Below are 22,737 nucleotides of genomic sequence, written 5' to 3' on the forward strand. Positions count from 1 at the left end.
CCTGGTGGTCGAACCAGTTACTGGTTGGGTGGCAGGTGGTTCTTTTGGTTCAGTGTTATACAGGTTGTTGGGGGAAGGTTGGCTTGGTGAATGACTGGGGATCCAGAGGACAAGCCCCTCCCCTCCAGGATCAAAGTTTGCCGGCCCTGCAAATGGAGAGGAGGAGCTAATCCCAAGTGTAAGGGATCAAGGACTGACCCACTCTGGGACCACCGAGAAGGAAGCTTCACGGTAAGTGAATAAAATCTTCCATTTGTGGCATCATAAGTTATGGGAAATGTATATAATGGACAAAATTACTTATCAGTTGAATAAATATGAATCTCATCCAACTCGTTCTGATTTTGTTGAAGTTTGGTCCATTGTATTAGAGTACTTGGTGCAACCAATTGGTTCCGAAGAGCTTATAATCTTTGATTTTAATATAATTGTGCATAACATGTAAGATGCTGTATGGTATTGCTTTGGGGAAATGCTTGGATCCTGCCCTAGGAACTGCCTGCAGAGAAACTAACAGGCACAGTTGATATTTTGAGAAGTAATGCCTATAACTTGGAAAAAAACATGACACTGGCAAACAGTTATGTGACTGTTCTCATTTTGATTATCATCTTGAAGAACTTACCAGAATGTGATCAGGCACAGCATACTTGGCTATTTTAGAAGCAACTATTGCTTTAACCTCTTTGGTAATGGTATCTGGAAGAGCATTGTCATCTCTTAGCACTATGAAAGCAAATGCAGCTGAAAGAAAGGAAAACAGAGTTCACTTACTTTACATTAAACTGCTTTTCAAAAAGTATGGGGCAGTCTTTTTGGCCAAGGGAACAGATACAAAATAATTGTTACTCAGTGCAATAAAAGATGGCAATTTCATCTCAGTGTTGTTGGTTCTAAGGATATTTCCAAAATGCAGACGTGTAGCTAAGAATGGTGTTTCATTCTATATGTTGTTCATGCAAAATAGAAAATCAGAAATGAATAGATGTTCCTGTTAATGAAGCCCTGATTTTAAAATGTGTAAAATTCACAACTGATGCTAAGAATGTTACTTGAAAATATCTTCAGAAGCATAAGTTGTAATTGTTCTTTAATACACCGAGTAATGAATTATTCTACAGGTATTTATTTAATTGGGGCAGGGAGAAGAATCAGGAAGTCTAAAGCAGGGGTGTCAAACCTACGGGTCAGAATCAGCCCACCTAGGGCTTTAATCTGGCCTGCAAGTGGGGCTCTCTTCTCTTCCCCGCCCCCTCCCCTGCCCATACTTACCCTTCTGACCTTGAGCTGCCGCTGAGTGCAGGGAACAGAGGGCCACCCAGTAAAAAAAACCTGAGACCATGGAGAGCCACTGTCACTCTGAGTAGACCGGGGGCAGGGGGGAGAAGTTTGCAATGCTCAGCCATTTCATGTTTTCCCCTGGGTTCTCCTCAGAGCATTTATATTTTCTAGTTTATATTTTCAGTTTCTGCTGTGATTCTTGTGCTTCTTCTTGACGTTTTATTTTTAAAATTCCATTGCCAAATCCCAGTATTCCCCACCTTTCCATTTTAGACAGGCATCTTTTAAGGGTGGGGGGAAGGTTTGGGACCAATCACAGTTAAAATATAGACTTCTACAAACTCAAGGAACTCCAGTTTTGCAGAAAAATATTAGTTTTAACACCCCCCTCTTAATGTGGGGCTCCAGTGGAATATCTGCGCTACCTGGCATTACATTTTATGACACACATGGCCCGGCCCAACAAAGTCCCATTTATGTCAGATCTGGCCCTCATAACAAATGAGTTTGACACCTCTGGTCTAAAGTATCACTGCTTCTTAGACAACAATTCTTAGACCAAGTTATCAGGCCAAATGAAATTAAATGAGTTCATAAACGGTCCCCAGCAAACCTTCATTTCTAGATACTGTTTCTACCCATTCTTTGAAGGAAAGGCATTTTTATGTACTAAGAGATTATTAATCAGCTACTCCTGTATGATGATCATACTAGCAACACAGGTAACTGGAATGGAAGCAATTTACTTGTTTTTCCTTTGACCAAACGTGTTCATACCTAGGCCTTAAAGAAGTAATGATTAAAAATGAAATTAATTCAGATAATGGATTTTAAATCACCAGTTTGGTGTAGTGGTTAAGTGCGCGGAATCTAATCTGGGAGAACCGGGTTTGATTCCCCACTCCTCCACTTGCACCTGACTGGATGACCTTGGGCAAGCCTTAGTTCTGATAAGAGCTGTTCTTGAAAAAGAGTAGTTTCTGCCAGAGCTCTCTCAGCCCCACCTACCTCACAGGGTGTCTGTTGTGGGGAGGGGAGGGGAAAGGAGTTTGTAAGCCGCTCTGAGACACCTTTGGGTAGTGAAGGGCGGGGTATAAATCCAATCTCTTCTTCTTTATTCACTTACCTTCCCCTTTGAGCTCATGGGGATAACCAATCACAGCTGTTTCTGGTACTTCAGGATGTTCATCCTTTTAAACACATGAGCAAAAAATTATAAATAAAGTTATGTGTCTATATTGGCTTAACATCACACCTTACTTTAAATTATATGAATGGATGCCAAAAGGGTTTTGTTCTCACAAACAGTACAGGAGAAAGCAAACTGGGCTTCATTCAAACAACACATCGAACAGACTTGAGATCTGAGTACAATGTGCAGGAGCACAGCTTCCTGGAGTGCTCTCTCTCCTCTCACCTCCCAGAGCTTAATTCAAAAGTTCTTGGCTTGATCAAGTGCCAATTTGCCATGACATTTGAATGTAGGAGCATGAGTGAATTGCAATCTGTCTTGTCCCTTCCCATCCCACCCAACGCAGGATAAACTGGGATACTAAGCCTCAGTTTAATTCCAGTTTGGAATCTCAGTTTGTGTGAAGTAAGCACACTGCAGTTCACCCATACACCTGCAATCAGACATCACAACAAACTGGAACTGAATAAAACCAGGAAGTCTGAACCAAGTTTCACACACAAATAGAGGAAGGAGGAGTGAAGGGGCTCAATAGTACTACCACTTCAGACAGCAGGTGAAGGCTCTATGAAAACTAGCATGGGTGTGGGGCTAAATACTTCTCCCAAGTTTTTGTTGTAGAGGAATTTCCCTTCATATGAAGGTGCATTTGATTATGCGAACTCCCAGCGGCAATCTGAGGTCATGACAGCCCAAACACAGGTATTTGACATCAACAGTTTGTGAGAACCAGGTCTTCATCTTGGTGACCTGATGATGTGCAAACTGGCTTAAATGACAAACAGTACTGGAGTTGATGTGGTAAACAGTACTGGAGTTGGGGTGGTAAAAATCTCCCCTGTGGTGTATACAAGTAGCATCACAATGATACATTTCAAAAGTGATAAACTTGCATGTGTAAGCTCATCTGTAAAACCAAACGTATTGTAAATTAGTCCTGCTCCTTAGTAGTCAATTATGTTTAATCAGTGAATTATTGGAGCTACACAGAAACACCTCTTCCTTGCCCAAATAATTACCATGGCATCTTCAATTTCTGCAGTTCCAAGTCTATGTCCACTGATGTTTAAAACATCATCCATTCGCCCTGTTATCTGGTAATAGCCTTCTTGGGTTCGGTTAGCACCATCTCCTGTGAAATAGTAACCTGTGAAATAATAACAGAGAATCCCTAAGGTATACAACTGTGCAAGTACTATAATTCAAGATCACAACACTCTTAAACAGGCACTGCTCCAGAGTAATATGGTGTTATCTTGCAAAGAAGTTATCACAACTCATTTGTAATCATAATGGCAATACGTAAACTTTAGAGCCGGTTCATCCATTATGGTTCATTGTGTATGCATCTAAAAATTTAATGTTCTAAGTGATTAAAGAAAAGCCTTTGTAGTGGGGACGGAGTTTTAAGCAGCAATAGACTGTATTAGAGAGACTCCAGGAGCCAAATAAGCATTTGGGCAAGTTTTTGGGACTTTGGCAAATTCTATAAAAAGTAAGCATATTTAAAAATGGCGATTGGCGATGCAGTAGAAACAGCAAGCAAGATCCAAGCTTTCTTCAGGAAGTGGAAGAGCAACTGGCCCATGTGACCAGAAGTAACCATAGACTCTTTCAGGCTGTATGCTAAGCCTTTGCCCCCTGCTGGCAAAAATGAGGTACTTCAAAAGAACTGTGCTATATATTGGTTGTTATTTTCAAGGGACTGTGTTAACATTGGAGAAGCGACTAGCCTTTGATCACAGGGACTTCCAATATCTAAGAGGAGAGTGTAATGAGTAGATTCAAGTGGTGGGGCCTGTACACAGACATTTAAGCAAAGTTGAAAGCGAACGGGTATGCCATGGACATATCCGAAATAAGTCTGACAGGCAAAAGGGCGGATAGACTCTCTGTAAGTTTGGCTCCCAAAAGCAACAAATGGAATGATCTCTAAGATTGAAGGCAAGAATTCAAGCAGATAACAGTTCTTGAAAAAGAAAAAGGGACTTTGTTTTGAGATGACCAGTTCCAGTTCCAGCAAGACAATGCCACAGGGAAAGTGTTCAAGAAGAAAAAAGATTACAGTGTGGGAAGAGAAATTGACTGTGTTACACCTACTGAGGGAAATTTAATTATTAATTTGCTTTAAATGAAGGAGGGGGAAACAATTGTAAAATCAGATGCCACTGTTCTCTGAAATTTGTGTTTAAGTCAACTAGCGATTCTCCTGGAATGCTCTTTATATAGTCAGATTTGATGGTTTGTTAACACAATCAATGATGATGATTGACCACTCTCAATGTTAAGAAAAGCAACTTCTATATTGTTAAGCTAATACTTCTATAATGTTTGAGAGCTACAAGACATGAACAAATATTACACACACATTTTTATTGAAAAATACACAAATTTGCTTTTTATTAACATTAAATTAGACTGTGTGAAAGAGCCACATGCAGCTCCCGAGCTGCATTTTGGCCACCCCTGCAATTTAGACTTGTCCAGTTAGGCATCCTACTGATATTGAGGAATAGTCCATGTCAAAGGTGGGCAGAAGTTCACTCAGAAATGCCCTGTCACTCTCCAAGCAGTTTATATTAGCTTTCTACCCTTCCTCCAGTGCTGTCATAATCACTTTCTTATTATTCCCTTTAAAGCTACCACAGCAGCTTCTGTCTTCATTCTCTTTCATTAGGAAAAGGCATATGCTTGCAGCTTTGCTCTGAGTGGGAAAATAACAGTAACAACACCATTTCTCATGGCGTCTCCTCCTTTTTCACATCCTCCCTTGCTCTGAAGGGAAAAGAAGCATGCTGTTGACCCTCTGCCCCTGCATCAAAGCTCTTTGCCACTTCTATGGAAAATATATTGTATATTTTCTTTCTGCAAGGCAGGTTACAACTGAAGTTAGGGGGTGGTTTGCTTTGGGAAAATAGAAGAGGAAAGATTTCCTAAAGTGAGCACTGCAGACCTGCACTGAAATGCTGAATTTCTGTTGAAGTCACCATTTTGTGACTTGCTCCACCCACTGAGCCACCGTTTTGTGACTAGTAGTTTCCGAGGCTCTTGAAAACAATTACATAGCTCTCATGAACAAAATCTACCCTCAAATGGTCTGTATCATTCTACGACATGTTCCTCTAAGGCACTTTCTGTGCATTAGATGCTTCTATGAACTATCCCTAAGGGCAATTTTTTCCAGATCTTTGCATTTCTAAACTATCACTTCCTTTATGTAGAAGACTGAGGAGAGCATTTCTTTTCATCATTCTCACCTGGGTAGGCTTTGAAGTAAGCATTTATAAATCTTTGATGGTCTCCATAGATGGTCCTTGCTATACCAGGCCATGGCTGTGCAATGCAGAGAGCACCAGAGACGCCGCTGCCGTCTATAATTTTTCCCTGTGGGGAAATATGAATAAAGCTATGAAACAGAAATATCCAAGATCAGAAATATCTCAGAAGCTGGCCTATATGGGCTGTGTTTACATTCTGTTTCATCCCATAACTAAGCATATCAGCAACATCAACACAGGAACTAGTGAGGGAGCCACAGCACTTAACTGATGTACTTACTAAAGACAGAATATGTGGTGAAAATAGTGTGCCCACAAACAGGCACAGAAGACTTTCTTTAAATGTAGAAAGTAAGTGTTGGGAGTAGGGAAGCAAAAGACATTTGGTAAATAAATATAATTATTTTCATAATAATTAATAATATCAAAATATTTAATTATATACAATAATTATAGAATTTAACTAGTCGTTCTATATATTTTATTACTGCTACATTCAGGTCCAGTGGCACCTTCGAGACCACCAGGATTTACAGGGTATGAGCTTTCGAGAGTCTGAGGTCCCTTTGTCAGATATCCTGTCGGTCTCTACTGGACTCGGTTCTAGCTGCTCTACTGCAGACCGACACGGTTACCCTCTGAAAATGTATTTTATTATTATTTACACTGTAAGCCACATTGGGTTCTTATAAGGTAGAAAGGCGACGTATAAAATATGAGAAACTCCCCCACAACTGCAAATTCTGAATTTATTTTGTAACATAAGGAGGCCTGTACTCTCAAATTCCTACTGTTGCTAGATGGCTGGCTCGGCTCCTATAATTAGTTCTGCTAGCCCTAAGAGATAACAGTGACATTCCTTGGAATGAAGAGCCAGTGTGATTAGAGTGTTGGCTTGGACCTAAGAGACCAGGCTTCAAATAAACCCAGATGCCAACTTTGCTGCCACATACACCCAAACAACTCAGTCGCTGGACCTAACGATAGCAACTATACCAACAGGACCTAATGATAGCAACTATACCGAACAACTCGATCACTGGACCTAACAATATCAGCTATATCATCTTAGGCTTATTCACCTGTTCATCTTCTAACACTATATATGCCATTAAATGCCAACAATACCCTTCAGTTCTCTACAGAGGACAAACAGGTTAAACCCTACACCCAAAGATAAATGGACACAAATCTGACATCAAGAATCACAAAACTGAGATACCTGTACGAGAACATTTCAGCCTCCCAGGGCACTCAATTGGGGACTTCAAAGTAGCTGTTTAATTGCAAAGGAATTTCAGAAACAGACTGGAACAGGAAATTGCTGAATTACAAGTTATTACAACACTCAGGATAATGGAACCCCCTGGGCTTAACAGAGATATCAGCTGCTTATCTCACTACATATACTAAGTCACTCAGTCCTCACTTATACCCAGAAACTAAACTTTGTTGATCTTAAAGGTGTCACGGGTCTCAAACTCAGTTCTCACATCTGTTGTTAATTCCTTTATTATCTGCATGCCAATTTTCTGCTATTCACATGTCTTACCAAACACATTATTCCAATCTCTGCCATATTTATTGCTCAGTTACTTATGCATCTTGACCCTAATTAGCTCTTCCTAGCAACTAATCCCCCATACCTATATTGAACGTGGGAGGAAATCTGTTTCAATGTATCTGAAGGAATGTACATCTACACATGCTAAATCTCTCAGTTCTCGCTTATACCCAGAACTGAACTTTATTATCTTGGAGGTGCCACTGGACTCATACTTCGGTCTCACATCTGTTTATTAACTCTTATATTGCTCAGGCTGTCAGTTTCTCAAGTTCAGTCAGTTCTGTTTGTTTTTTGTTTTAACATGCTCATAGGAGGCACTAGGCTGGTTTTGTTTGTTTTTGTAAAGATAAGATGGGGACAGGACCTTCAGTGGATAATACTGTCTGTGGGGAAAAACAAGAGAGAGAGAGAAATAACATGGGAGAGGGAAGGAAAAGATCAATCCATCTAGAAACCAGGAGGCCTCAGTGGCTTGACTGAAGAATGCATTTCCTATAGCCTGCAACACAAACTCTGATGAAAGTACAGCCAGATTCGCATCCAGTTAGCACCTTAGAAACCAACAAGATTTGGGGGGTATAAGTTTCAAGAGTCAAAGCTCCCTTCTTTGGTATCTGATGAAGAACTGACTCTCAAAATCTTACACCCCAAAAATCTTGTTGGTCTCTAAGGTACTACTGGACTTGAACCTAGCTGTTCTATGGCAGTCCAACACAGCTAGCTTCTAAAACTATCTGACGTAAGTAATGGATCAAGAGAATTATTGCCTTCCCTGATGGGATACTAATAATTGCATTATTACTGTGTCCTGGTGGCCCTGCCTTAGAGAAGGAAATGGGGCCATGTCCATTGTATCTTTAGCTATGGGGGTGGGGAAGTGTTACCAAGGACCCACTTCCTACTTAGATGTGTCTGTGGGGATGGCAAGATCAAACCCTTACCAAGCTGGAAATAATCCAAAATAATTTTATGAGGTGCATTCTGGCGGGGACACCAGCAGCCATGATGCGAGCTGAGCTTGGCTTACCCTCAATAAGGGCTCGTGCACATGTTATAATCTTGAAACTTTGGAAGAAACATCAGGTAGCCAATACTAGCACTTTTAGTAATTCTAGCTTCCATATTCTGCAAACTAATGACCCAACCCATCTTAGCACACTATCCAACAGCATTGCTAAATACACAATTCTGGACGACTTATTATCCCCTTCAGGTAACAATTTACATTTGTGGGACTGGGTCTACAATGAAGATACTCTAATTGACAGATCCCTAATCAGTCGACAGAAATTTGCACCACGATATCCAGCATTTAAAACAGACCACCCTAGAGCCTCCTATCAGGCTCTTATTTCAATATATAGCATAAGAAGGGCACTCACTGCTCTTCGCTTTTCAGACCATGCCATCTGAGCTGTTAAAAGGACGACACCTCAAAACCCCGTAGGATCAACGTATCTGTCTGTGCGGGATTTTGGTAGAAGATCTAACACATTACATTTTAGAATGCCCTCTGTATACTGGCCCCAGAATCAAATTTCTTAACCCTGTCCTAACAATTTTACAATCCACATCAGGCATTGAAATAGTATCCTTTTTGCTCTCAGACGTCAATCCCACTATCTCCTATAGAATGGCACTCTATGCTCATGCTGCAAGGAAAATTAGAGATAAGCCTACGGAATGACTGTACTTTCAGAATGTGCTATTTGAGAAACCTGATTTTAAAACTTATACTCATACTTCATCCATATATTTTAATTTTCTTTTAAATGTATTGCCAATCTTTGTACTGTACTTAGATGTGTGCTGTCTGCCCTCATTCCATCCTGGCTAAATTTGCCTTGGCAGACATGTTAGGAGCTAGTTATGCCTTGCTTTGGAGAAGGTGAGGTCAAGGCTCTCCTGAGGCTATGGCAATGACTGGCCAAAACCTTGGGTTGGAGACAGATCCACTGATGGGACATTGCCACAGGAGTTTGCAAAACCAGATAGCCACCTAAGTCTATCAAGATAATTTAAACAGCAAATGTAAGTCTTCCTGAGGGCAAAATCTAATTACTATCAAGAAGCTAGGTGAGTTTGCTGACCTTCCCTGAATGTTTCCTACCCTACCAGAGTGCTCCAGGATTGGGGGAAGCCTACTTTTGTCACCTTTTGGGGAAGCCCCTCCCTCTTTAACTCACTCAGGGCCAGGAAATCTATAGATTCTCATCCTGGACTCACCCTGAATTCCTGGATCTTATGTCTTTGAAATTCTTTTGTGCTGGCTCCTGTATCTACCACTGCTCTGCCAGCCAAAATTGCCCAGTCTCATCCTCTCCACTTGTGCAGAGGCTGCCAACTCTGCTTTTCTTTTTCTGGGGCTTTTGGACATTTACTTGCCAAACAGGAGCACCCCTCTGTTAAATAGTGGGTTTAACCCGACAAAGGCAAAGGCAGAGTGATTTCAGCAAGCAGCATTTTATTGCATCTCAACAGGAATGCTTTACATGGGGCAACTACCCTAACTATATACACCTAAGACACTCCCAGCCCCCATGCGATTGGTGAGTTCAAATGGCCTCCAGGCTCCAGATTGGCTGACCTCAGGGGCCAATCCGCAGGCAGGTTCCAGGATTCTGCCTGCCTTTGTTCAGGGGCAGAGGTAGCCAAACTGCAGCTCGCGAGCCGCATGCAGCTCTTGGAGCCATCTTCTGCAGTTCACGAGGCTTTCCCCGCTCCCCCTGCCCTCCCACGGCCCAATCTCCATGGTCCCTGAAAGACCAGCTCAGCACGCACGTGGTCACCCACCAGGCAGAAAACTCCTCCCTCCGACCAAGGCCAGGTCAAGTGGCCTTGCCCCAGCCCGCCGAGGGCCCAACACATAAAGGTGGCTGCAGCTGGGAGCAGCAGACCCCTGCCAACCATGCACAGATGGGCAGCCGCGGCTGAGAGGGCAGCTACTGCTGCCGCTGCCACCACGGGATGATCTGACGGCGCCCTCTGGGCATCATCGCCGCCAGAGGAGTCACGCACAGCTGCCCGCTGCTGCTCCCCGGTGCACTGGTCTTAAACACAGGAGACTCCGGTTGGGTGGCAGGGCTTATTTTGGGAAGTGGGAATGCTCAGTGCGTGCCCAGGCCGCCTGCAGCCTCCCTAGCCCGACCAGGGAGGGGAGAGAGAGTCTCCAGTGTTTAAAACCAGCACGCCGGGGAGCAGCAGCAGGCAGCCAAGCATGACTCTTCTGGTGGCGATGAAGCCCGGACAGCGCCGTCAGTTCATCCCACAACGGCAGCAGCAGCAGCAGCTGCCCTCTCGGCCGTGGCTGCCCATCTGCGCATAGCTGGCAGAGTTCCGCTGCTCCCTGGCTTTAGTTGCCTTTATGCATTGGGCCCCGGGCGGGGCAGGGCCACTTGGCCCAGCCTCAGTCGGCAGGAGGACTTCTCTGCTGAGCAGGCAGTGGCGGGCAGCCATGTGTGCACTGAACCGGCCTTCCAAGGGCCACGGAGATTGGGGTGACGCCTCTCGTGAACTCCGGTGCTGGAGATCGGGAACTGAACCTGGGACTCCCTGCATGCCAAGCAGATGCTCTCCCCCATCCAGGTAACTGATTTGAATATGGCCATTTTAAAAGCCTTCACTCCCCCACCACCACAACCAGTCTCCTGTGTTTAAGACCAAAAACCTTTTATTCCAGGTATATGGGGGGGGGGGGGTCTCCTGTGTTTAAGATCAAAACATTTTATTCCAGGTATAAGGGGGGGGGGGTCAAAGCTCAGGTGAATTCACTTACGATGATGTCACATCCTGCACCAAAACACCACCCCTTTCTGTGATGTCACTTTCAGGCCACTCCCCCAAACCCACCTCTTCCTCCAAAGTCACCTTGTGGCTCTCAAGCATATCTGACATTTATTCTATGTGGCTCTTAAATGAAGCAAGTTTGGCCACCCCTGCTTCAAGCTCTAACTAGGTGGCCTGCCCGGACAAGCCCAGACAAGCCCAGACATGCTCCCACTAGGTGGCCTGTCAGACAAATCCAGGCATGCTTCCAGGAGCAGTTAAGCTAGAGTGGAAGATTACTCATGTTCAGACATAACACGCTCCACTGCCTTATTTTTTCCCTTGGAATCTTTGGAAGTTCTGCCTAAAGCCTCTACTCTTAATCTGTCGATCATCAAAACAAACAATGTACTGGAAAGAAGATAAGGTGATTTTGGTATCCTGGGATTTGCAGCTTTAGAGAAAAAGAAAGGGAAGAGATGGAGAGTGAGATATTTCTCTCTTTTCGCCTGTGGGTTGGGGGGGGGGGCAGAGGCCAGTGGCTCGCATGCTGAAAGTTAAGGTGATTTTGGTATCCTGGGACTTACAGCTTTAGAGAAAAAGAAATGGAAGAGACAGGAATATTTCTCTCTTTAGCCTTTTTCACCTCTCTCTGTGCATCTGTGTGTGTGTGTGTGTGGGGGGGAGATAAAGCTGGTTCCCCAAATATGGAAACTGAGGTGGTTCTGCTATCCTGGACCCTACTCCAACCAAACAAAATGCTCCCATATTTTCAGATCCAGGTATCTCAGAAGCCACTATTTACTGTGGATTCTGAGATACATTTCAGTTAGATGGACCAATGGTCTAACTATCTATGTCAGACTATACACACACACACTTTTCCCAGAATTTCGCTGGTGCTAATAATATTGTGCTAGAAGTTATCTTTAAAATGCTTTAGAGATCTGGGGAAGAAATGAATCATATAAACCCAGAAGCTGGAAGGTCACTGCATTTTTGTTACCCATAACCTTTCAGGATCTCAACTCACCCTCTCATCCAGCAATACTGGAGTAATGCCATAGAATGGTCGCATTGCTATAGCTGGAACAATCTCAGCTCCTTTCTCCGAAGGCCGAGGAGCAATGCAAATGCCACCAGTTTCTGGAATGATTGGAGGGAAAGAAGAAATTGAAATTAATGTACCCAGTACTCTCTGACAAAAGGCACAAACTAGACCCATTAAGTCTGTAGTACGTCTGCCACCGGTTTAATTAAAAGGTAGACTGTAACCCAAGTTTGTCCACATAGGCTGCGGTCACACTGGAGGCTTGCCACGACCTGGGTACGCCTCTAATTGTACCGGTTTAAAGTGTTGCGGGGCAAACAAACCAGACAGCACACCCTGAGGCGGTTTCCCCATGCACTCATCTGGTGGTCAGGCATTCACATTACTGCAGCGCCTCAGCCACAAAGTGTGCTGCCCAGTCTTTTTTTAATAATGCAGGCAGGTGCATGCGCATATAGGCAGCAACTAAAAAAAACAGTGGCGGAAACAGATCTGCAGGTTCAGACTTTCCTTCCAGGTTCCTTTCATGGCAGGAGAGTTCAGACGTCTGGGAAAGTGGAGTGGAAATGCTGGCATCCGTTAATACCAGAATTTCCCTGGTGCCTGATTACTCCGCTTCCAAAGCAGGGCAACACAGAGTGCCAATGACTGGGGCATGAAAGGCAGATGTTGTCATCTGATCATGCTTGTTAAATCTGCAAAGGTAATGCTACTATATCATGGCAAAGTGCTCAGTCTGGTGTAGTGTTTGGTGCAGTGGTTAATTGGTGTAGTGGTTAAGAGCACAAACTCTAATCTGGGAGCACAAACTCTAATCTGATTCCCCACTCCTCCACATGCAGCTGCTGGTGTGACCTTGGGTCAGACATATCGTCTTTCAGAGCTGTTCTCTCAAGGGCAGTTCTCTCAGAGCTCTCTCAGCCCCACTACCTCACAGGGTGTCTGTTGTGGGGGAGGGGAAGGGAAAGGAATTGTAAGCTTCTCTGAGACTAATCTGGGTAGTGAAGGGTGGGGTATAAATCCAATCTCCTCTTCTTCTTCATGTGACCACACCCATAGGGGCCATTCCTCATTTTGCTCTCACTAATATTGCAAACAAAGAGACCTTTGCAGAGGCAAAAGAGTCTCTGAAAAGAGATATTATCCATGTTTTTCCCCTTGCAACCACTATCCCCTGCACCTCTGGTGGGCTCTTTGCCAGGTTTCTTTAATGGCAGGATTTTAAAAATAATTTTATATCACACAAAGTGATGGTATCGCTTTACTCTGCTCTGGTTAGACCTCACCTAGAGTATTGTGTTCAGTTTTGGGCACCACAATTTAAGTATAGATAAGCTGGAACATGACCAGAGGAGGGCAATGAAGATGGTGAAGGGTCTGGAGACCCTATGAGTCCTATGAGGAAAGGCTGAAGGAGCTGGGTATGTTTAGCCTGGAGACGACTGAGAGGTGATGTGATAGCCATCTTCAAGTACTTAAAGGGCTGTCATATAGAGGATTGTGTGGAGTTGTTTTCTGTTGCCCCAGAAGGTCGGACCAGAACCAACAGGTTGAAATTAAATCAAAAGAGTTTTTGGCTAAACATTAGGAAGACCTTCCTGACAGTTAGAGCAGTTCCTCAGTGGAACAGGCTTCCTCGGGAGGTGGTGGGCTCTCCTTCTTTGGAGGTTTTCAAACAGAGGCTAGATGGCCATCTGACAGCAATGCTGATTCTGTGAACTTAGGCAGCTCATGAGAGGGAGGGCAGGATGGGTTCTCATGGCCCTTTCTTACATGCCCAGGGAAATGCCGATCGCCACTTTGGGGTCAGGAAGCAATTTTCTCCAGGCCAATTTGGCCAGGGATGCTGGAGGTTTTTGTTTTGTTTGCTGTCTTCTGGACACGGAACAGGGGTCACTGGGGGTGGGTATTTGTGAATTTCCTGTGTTGTGCAGGGGGTTGGATTAGATGACCCTGGAGGTCCCTTCCAACTCTATGAATCTATGAATATATGTATATTCACAGAAACACTGCATCAAGCAGGTTTAGGGAAACTTGAAAGTGGGCAAATGCACAGCAATGTTGTGCAGAAATCCAAAGAAAAACTGCTGTGATAGGAAATAGGGAGAGTGGAGCAAGAGCTCTATGCAGAAGCAACCTAAATGTAAGGAAATCAGAATAAATGAAAGCAAATTTATCATCAGTGTACTCTCTTTATTGTTTGTTTGTAATTTTCACGGCTTAGGACCAAGACAATTTTTTTCTGAAGGTGTACAAAAAGACACATATATCTGGATGTCATCATATATTGCTACTGCCCTTCAATATTTTATGATAAATTTAAATATTAAATAAGTGATATAATGATTGTAGTATCTTATAAGTAGCTCAGGTGAAACTTTATCCTTCTGCCAGCACTGGCAGCCAAGGTGGCATACAAAGCTATTTTGAAAGTTTAGATTAAAAAAAAATACAAAAAATCCCAGCAATATCAAAAATGAGTCTGACAATGCCATCCTATGCAGAGTTAGGCATAGAAGTCTGCTTAGCACTGCAATTTCCTCCTCTGCAGTGATGCTGAAGGACCTGAAGGGTAGGCATCAATTCATGTGTAACAAGACAAGGAAGCTCCTTGTTCTAATCTTCACCCCCTATATAAAGCTTCTCAGAAAAATGATATTCAACCAAATTTCATGCACTTAACAAGTGATTTCAGAAGCAATGACAGAAGGATATTATGGAATGTGCTTCCTTGTGCTGTTTTCACAGCACTTTGAATGGTTTGCCTGAAAAGCGGTTTATGAGACTAAAATACTATTATTATATAGGATTAGACCTTCCCACCCATTACGGGCATTCTGCGATTATTTCCAATTCAGGACCGAGCCTCTTAATCATTCATTCCTCATTTCTATGTAGGATAAATGTTAAATCAGATCAGAGATTTCAGCCTTAATCAGATCTTTTACAGCTAAACACTAATTCAGATACAGAAATAAAACAGCAGCTTATAAGGTAGTGGGAGAGTTGTTTAGGAGCTCATAATTAATGGCTGTTTTCTCTAATTACGTATCTTTATGAAATATCTTAAAATACTGTTCCTGCACATTTAAGACATTGCCCTCATTGCCTTATTTCTCTTCATAACATTCTAGTGAACACATACACTGTATGTCTATTTTAGGTCATATCAAAACCTGGACAGAAGCCACAAAGGAAGGGCAGCAAAGATGTCCAATTTCAAAGAAAAGAGTTGCAGCCTCAGGGCTGCTCACAAAAGTTTGCCCTTTCATGCACCATTTCTTAGAAACAACTACTACCATCGCCTATGTTCATAGTACAGATGTGTGTACAATTCTTTGTTTTAAGTAACATTGGAACAACAGTCACTGTTGGTTTGGTATTTACCCAGAAGATGCTTCTTGTATAATTACAGCCTTGATATTGCTCAAAAAGCATCAGCAAAGCTATGTCAGCTGTCTGAAGTAGATGTACTTGCAATGGAAATCAATATTCTAGACAATGTAGCTTTTACATTTGCATTACAGACCACTGACAGAGCGGTAAAGCGGTTCCTCAGTGGAACAGGCTTCCTCAGGAAGTGATGGGCTCTCCTTCTTTGGAGGTTTTCAAACAGAGGCTAGATGGCCATCTGACAGCAATGAGAATTCTGTGAACTTAGATAGATCATGAGAGGGAGGGCAGGAAGGATTGCCTCAGTGCTTAGTTCTTGTGGCCCTTTTTTACACCCCCAGGGAAATGCTGATTGCCACTTTGGGATCAGGAAGCAATCCTGAAGGTTTTTTGTCATTTTCTGGGCATGGAACAGCAGTCACTACGGGTGTGGAGGGGGAAGTATTTGTGAATTTCCTGCATTGTGCAGGGGGTTGGACTACATGACCCTGGAGGTCCCCTTCCATGATTCTATGAAGCATACTACTTGATGGGCTAAGTACATGTTATATACAAAGGTGTGTTAAGTGAGATCTAATGTCTTTTTAGAACCAGAAGGAGGGGCTCAAACTTTCCCCCTATATGCCGTTTCTCTACTCCAAATCTGCCCCCCCCCCGGAAGTATGAAAAGCAAGTCTGTGAACAGTAAAATGCTTTATCCAAGGTCTAAGAGTTGTCTCTCACCTTAGGTCCACAAATACAAAATTGGGGAAATAGTACCTACATACATTATAGGATGTTATATGGGTTATGGATACAATATACATGAACTCTTAGAATTCCAGTTGTAAGCAGCGTTCCATTCTAACTCCATTTTTTGTGTGATGTATTTTGGAAAAGGGCTGGCATGGTGTATGGCACTGATGTTCTGCAGCTCACTATTGTCAATATGTTTAAATTATTTGGTGGTAGTTTTGAGTCTTGCCCCAACCTGGATAGCCCAGGCTAGCCCAATCTTATCAGATCTTGGAAACTAAGCAGGGTCAGTGCTGGTCCTTATTTGGATGGGAGACCACCAAGGAATACCGAGGATGCTACACAGAGGCAGACAATGTGAAACCACTTCTGAACATCTCTTGCCTTGAAAATCCTATGGTGTCACCGACTTCCGGTTTATGGTGACACGCTGGCGGACACATCTCCCGGACCTCCCGGGGATGTGATCTGCGCACCAGCGGATGGTGGGGGCGACGGGTCGCCACCCCCCCCCGGAGCCTTGGCAAAAGGCTCCTAGCCATGGGGCTTTTGAGAGGTGGCCTCTTCGCCAGTGTGATGCTGTGGAATTGATGCTCTCCTCCACCCCGACAGTCCTGCCGCTGAGTGTCCGTATGGATCTAGAGCCACTGACCGGGACAAGCGTCGGAGATCGAGCATTTCTGAACGTGTGCCGAGCAAGGTTGTATGACCAACAATGAACAGTGAGTCGGGTTAAAGCAAACACGAGAATTTAAAAAGAAAGCTACCCCCTGGGAACGACAAGAAAAGCGAGCGGGGGAGGGGCCCCTCCCATGCGCATGAACTAAACAATGAAATACTAAGGGGGGAGCAGAAGAAAAAATGTTGAAATCTGTTTTGAGAGACTTCCAGAGCGCGGATAAGCGTATGGGTGTATTTCAGAGACTTTAGCAAGTTTTCATAAAAGTAAACAATCCATAAAGATGGCGGGGAAGAGGGCAGAGAAAGACAAACCAGCAAAAGTGAAACCAGTGGGAAACATGAGTTCTCCAAAATGTTGGCAGATTCCTTGCGCCCTCTGCTGGACTAGATGACTAACATCAAACAACAGCTGACAACTCTAAACCAGAATCTTGCAACTCAGCAGCTTCAACTGACTGAGACTTTAAAAATAACGAAGCAAACGGCTGAGAAGGTGAAGGAAATGGACGCCAACACTAAAAAAGTCAAGAAAAAGGTGCAAAACCTGGAAAAGAAACAAGCTTCGGAAGAATCACAACTTTTACAGCTGCAAATAGAGAAAGCAAATTTGGTCCTACAGTTTCAAGGGGTCCCAGAATTAAAAGGTGAGAATCTAAAGCAACTCCCGAGTGAAGCATTAGCCCCAGTTACAGATTTGAAAGCGGAGTATCTTGCAAGTGAAATGGATGTGGTCTACAGGTCCTATTCCGTGTACATCAAGAAGAATAATCTGCCTGGGGAAATAGTGGTCAGATTCTCAAAGCGGCATGTGAGGGATTCCATCCTGAAAGCAACTACAGGAACACCCTTGAAAATCGGGGACAATACCATCAGGATTATAAAAGGCATCCCATTTTAAATAAGGCAAAAGAGAAAGAAATATAAAGACTTAATCCTTTTTCTACAAACAAACAGCTTTGTCTACAGATGGTTAATTCCAGAAGGCGTCGTTTTCAAACTACACGATAAAAAAGAAAAGATTGACTCTGTCTCCAAAGCACGTGAGTTCCTGAGAGTGCAGCTGGGAGAGACCGCCGAGGTCGAGAAGGAAGAAGATGACAACAAATCCAGTGGCGAATTGGACTCGGTGTCTTCCGACGAGGACTCTCTTTCCGATAAGGGGGCGGCTGCCCCCAAACGTACATATAAATTGAGGATTAGAAAAGATAAGACAGAATGAAGGCTGAAGGACCCTGAATTGTGCCTTAAAACTTTAGTTTTATTATGGGATGCTCTGGGGGTTTCCTTAAACAGTTAAATCAATGGATAAAAAGATAAATAATTTAGCATAACCGACTATGTTCAAAGTAATACTAGCAATTTAAGATTAACATTTATATAAGCTGTTGTTATGATCTCCTATACTTGGGGTTTTAGTTAGTAGTGGTTTTCTTTCCTTTCTCCCTAGATGTAGTTCTCCATTCCCAATTTTTAGTTGTAGTTTGTAGTCTATTAAAAATGCAATAAAAATCCCCTCTGGGGGGCCAAAAAAGAGAGAAAGAAAATCCTATGGGGTCTCCATAAATCAGCTGCAAAAAAAAAAGGTTTTGATTCTTAAACACGAAGTTATTTATTCAAGAGGACTACCCTGTTAACACTGAGGTACTCAGGGACTACTGGTTAAACTTTCCAAATATTCTAACATTTACCATTTGTACAACGAGCTCTTTATCATATGCAGTACACATACCATACTAACTTACTCCTTCATAATCTCTCTCTCACTTATCCACTCACCCAAATGCTTCCAAATGGATTCAGTAAGCCTGATTTGCTAATCTTTATGCCTGTTCAAGTTGATTATCTTGTGGCATACTGCTGCTTCAAAGAGCAATATTCCAGAGAGGATAAAGAGCAATTAATGAGCTATTTTTAAATTGAGATGTGCAATTGAGCTAACACTGTGGCAAATCAACTCACTATTTCTTTATAGTAATTATTTTGTTCCATGTATCCAAGGAGTATAATAAATCCTCTCACAGGAATTTATACATTTGGTTTTGTTGGGTTTTTTTTACACTGAGTAATCAGCTTTTGAGAGACTATTATGGCTTTTGTTTTAAAGAAAAATGAATTGTATCAAAATCACTGTTTTCAGCAACTATAAAATTGTTTTTAAGTTGCAAATGTTCACCAGTGTTGTTCCTAAGTAACATCACCACAATTAATCCTTTTTTATATGGTGACATAAGCAAAAAAGAAAAAGATCCCTGCCCTCAACAGCTTACAATCAAAGGACAAAAAGTCATATTATGTACAAATTCTACTATTCTGTAATACACTTCTGGGTTTGTTTTTTTTACAAAATTCAGCTGTGGGGGCTACAATGTGAAGGAGAAACACTGGCATGGGGGGGGGCTTTTTAACCCTTTCTTCTCATGCCATTTTCCGGTTGTAAAATGCTGCGTGCATGCACACACACATGTAGCTGGAGAAAACCATAAAACTTCCTCAGGTTCATTACATTTACTTGATATGTTCTTCAGTAGTAGATAAGTGGCTGAGGGGCACCTTTTCAGTAGGGTATTTGCATTAGGGAAAGGGTTTTTTAAAAAAATAAATGGTACAAAACCTCTCTCCTGCTAGCTTTCCCCTTTTTTAAATCACAGTCCCACTGGCCACATTTTGTAAAAGAAAAAAATATCAATGAAGAGGATCACCTGAATTTCAACAACCGGGAAAGGCAACAGAGGACAACAGCAGGACAATAGGAACAGGCCTAGGCAACACAGGATGAATGAGAGCAAATACACAGACTTAATTTTGGTTGGGAATGAGAATTAGGTTACTGGAAACAGAAGCATGTAGCCCAGACTTAGCATTAGCTTGTCACAAGTTGTCAAAGCCTGAAGCAAAGCGGTGTCATCCATGATAAGTACTTGTATGTGAAACCACCAAGGAAGAGCTGGGGCTCCGATTCAGCTGTGGGTCCCGTTTGTGGCCGCTTCTGGGGAGGCAGTAGCAGTGGGGACAGCCTCAGTATGGGAGACCTCACTAGCTGCCAGAAGGAGGCACGAAGAACTAGGAAGAGGATGGTGAGTGACTGCTGAGCCACTGGTGGAGGCTGGGAGTGTCAAGAGGTCTGCAACCCATAACTTACAAGTGTGTTTACATCAGGGAGAGGGTGTTTTTGCTGGAGGGGAGTTCCTGCTCGTGATGAAGCAGGAAGAGAGAGATTGCCTGTTTATGATTAGCGCTTTACGTGGGAGTAAGGGGGCAGTGGGAAGTTTCCCCAGGTCCCAGGCTTCGTCCTGCTCTCTTCGTGGCCATCTGCCTCCCAGCCCTTGGCCGGGGTGGGTGGGGTGCGTGCTGATACTCAGAGGAAAGCAATGGCAAACCACCTCTGCTCATCTCTTCCCTTCAAAACTCACTGAGGTGTTGCCATAAAGTGATTGCAACTTGATGGCATTTAATTATTATTATATTAATATTATATTATTATAAGGGGAGCGGTGGCACTGTGGGTATATCCCACTGTCTTAACATCCAAACTGTGTTCGTTTGAGTCCTGCGCTGGAGTGAGCAGCCAGCCTGTTCTCCCCAGCTCATCGTCCACCCAGCGATTCGAAAGCTTCGGCGAGTAGATAAAATGGGAACCACTCCTTAGAGAGGGTAGGCACACCAATCTCCCTTGTGGGAGGGTGTTAGCTGACGGTCAGGATGTCCTGGTCGAGGTTCAGAAAAAGGCGGAAGAACTTCTCGGCTACAAGAATCCCTGCAGTGGATGTCTCCGGCCAGGCGATGGCAGTGTGGCGATTTGACATACGGGTCCTGAAGCCTGGTCGACAAGCAGCCGTTCGGAAAATGACTGAGCCAAGCCAGAAGACGTTTACACCGTGCAGTGACAGCGTGTGCAATTAAAAATGAATATATGTTGTCTTCCCTATCCCCTATGAACATTGTTAGTCCCCTGTCTAGGATGTGTAACTGTACATCGCTTTGAGCCCACTGGGGAAAGCGATTAATAAATTGAAATTATTATTATTATTATTATTATTATTATTATTATTATTATTATTATTATTATTACTACTACTACTATTACTATTATTACTAACAGACAGACAGACAGACAGACAGATAGATAGATAGATAGATAGATAGACAGACAGACAGACAGACAGACAGACAGACACACGGGGAGGATACATAGATAGGATATAGATAGATAGATTGGACAGATAGATAAAATGGTGTGCAGAGAATTTTGAAGCATAGCAGCAAAGGAAAATAAACAAAGTGATTTAAGATGTCAGGAGACCATCACTCTAATGACACTAGAAGTGAATGTCCCAATGAGATATCAGGAAATGAGCTTCAAAGTATGTGGGTTCTATAGTAAAAAATCTTGAATCATAACAAAAGATGAAGTTTCACTAAGCGTTAATAATTTTTTAAATACCTAAAATGCTCACATTTATTAAAACCACTCATTTATTCTAAAATAAGAGATTGTCATGGGGAAGTATAATATTTAATCCATACTAACTTCTATCCCTTTACCTGCAGCAGTCATAACAGCATAACATTTTATTTCTTTGCAAAAAATCAGTACTCGAAAAATCCTGGATACATGAAATACAACACCCCAACATTTCTAATGTTGACTATGCTTATCTCAGCTGAATCAAACCTCTGTGAGGATAACTACTCTGACAAGGGAACACTTTAGTATTATTACCATAAAACCAAACATTAATTGGACCGGATTACTGCCTTGGCAGTGCCATGGTCGGACCACCATGCCCTGAAGGCCCGTCTGAATGTCCCGCCCCGACCCTGTTTAGGTGGCGAGCTGATTTTGGCTCGCCCGCGGAGTCAAATGGACCCAATGCGGCTCCAAATGGCCCTGCGGGATCCGAGACCCCCTGGCGGCTCGTTGGATGAGCTAGTGGAGGACTGGAACAACCGGCTCTCCTCAGCCATCGACGAGATCGCTCCCAGGCGCCCTCTCTGCACTCGTGTGAGGCGAGCGCCCTGGTATAACCAGGAGTTGCGCTCGGTGAAGCGGGAACTGAGACGGCTGGAGAGACGGTGGTGCCGTGCTCGCGACGAAGTGTCCAGAACATCCTACAGGACGCTTATGAATTCCTATGTGATGGCAGTCAAGGCCGCAAAGAGAGATTTCTATGCGGCCTCGATTGCGTCTGCTAGCTCACGCCCGGCCCAATTATTTAGGGTAATTCGGTCTTTAACATCCTTGGCTCAGGGCAGACAAAATATTAGGGAATTGGACACTGGCTGCGAGGCTTTTGCGAGCTTCTTTGCAGATAAAGTCTTGGCCCTCCGTCGTGCCCTCCCCGCCACACTTGATACAGTTAGGGAACTTGAGGCCCCTTGCACGTCTTTGGAGACGGGTTTAGTATGTTTTGACCCACTCAGCCTGGAGGAAGTGGACAGGTTGTTCGTGGCTGTGCGCCCAACCACATGCGACCTTGATCCGTGCCCCTCATGGCTGGTTAAAGCAGGCCGTGAGGGGTTTCGAGGTGCTCTACGGGAGATTGTGAACAAGTCCCTTACTGAGGGACGGTTCCCGGGAGCACTCAAGGAAGCGATGGTCCGCCCTCTCTTAAAAAAAAGTTGTTCGTGGCTGTGCGCCCAACCACATGCGACCTTGATCCGTGCCCCTCATGGCTGGTTAAAGCAGGCCGTGAGGGGTTTCGAGGTGCTCTACGGGAGATTGTGAACAAGTCCCTTACTGAGGGACGGTTCCCGGGAGCACTCAAGGAAGCGATGGTCCGCCCTCTCTTAAAAA

At 43.6% G+C, this 22,737-nt stretch overlaps 1 protein-coding gene across 1 annotated transcript in view; it reads right to left on the reverse strand.

Annotated features, from left to right (window-relative positions):
- The window catches only part of ACSS1 (acyl-CoA synthetase short-chain family member 1), a 90,526-nt gene that overhangs the window by 5,930 nt on the left and 61,859 nt on the right, over window positions 1–22,737 (reverse strand). The window contains exons 12-16 of the mRNA XM_015427672.1: window positions 12,117–12,229; window positions 5,731–5,857; window positions 3,493–3,620; window positions 2,408–2,471; window positions 626–744 (exon numbers count right to left, since the gene is read on the reverse strand). Coding sequence (XP_015283158.1) covers window positions 626–744; window positions 2,408–2,471; window positions 3,493–3,620; window positions 5,731–5,857; window positions 12,117–12,229 — 551 coding nt within the window. The remainder of the gene's footprint in view (window positions 1–625; window positions 745–2,407; window positions 2,472–3,492; window positions 3,621–5,730; window positions 5,858–12,116; window positions 12,230–22,737) is intronic.

Source organism: Gekko japonicus, unplaced genomic scaffold (genome assembly GCF_001447785.1).
Source record: "Gekko japonicus isolate JY-2015 unplaced genomic scaffold, Gekko_japonicus_V1.1 scaffold174, whole genome shotgun sequence".
Classification (NCBI taxonomy): Eukaryota; Metazoa; Chordata; class Lepidosauria; order Squamata; family Gekkonidae; genus Gekko; species Gekko japonicus.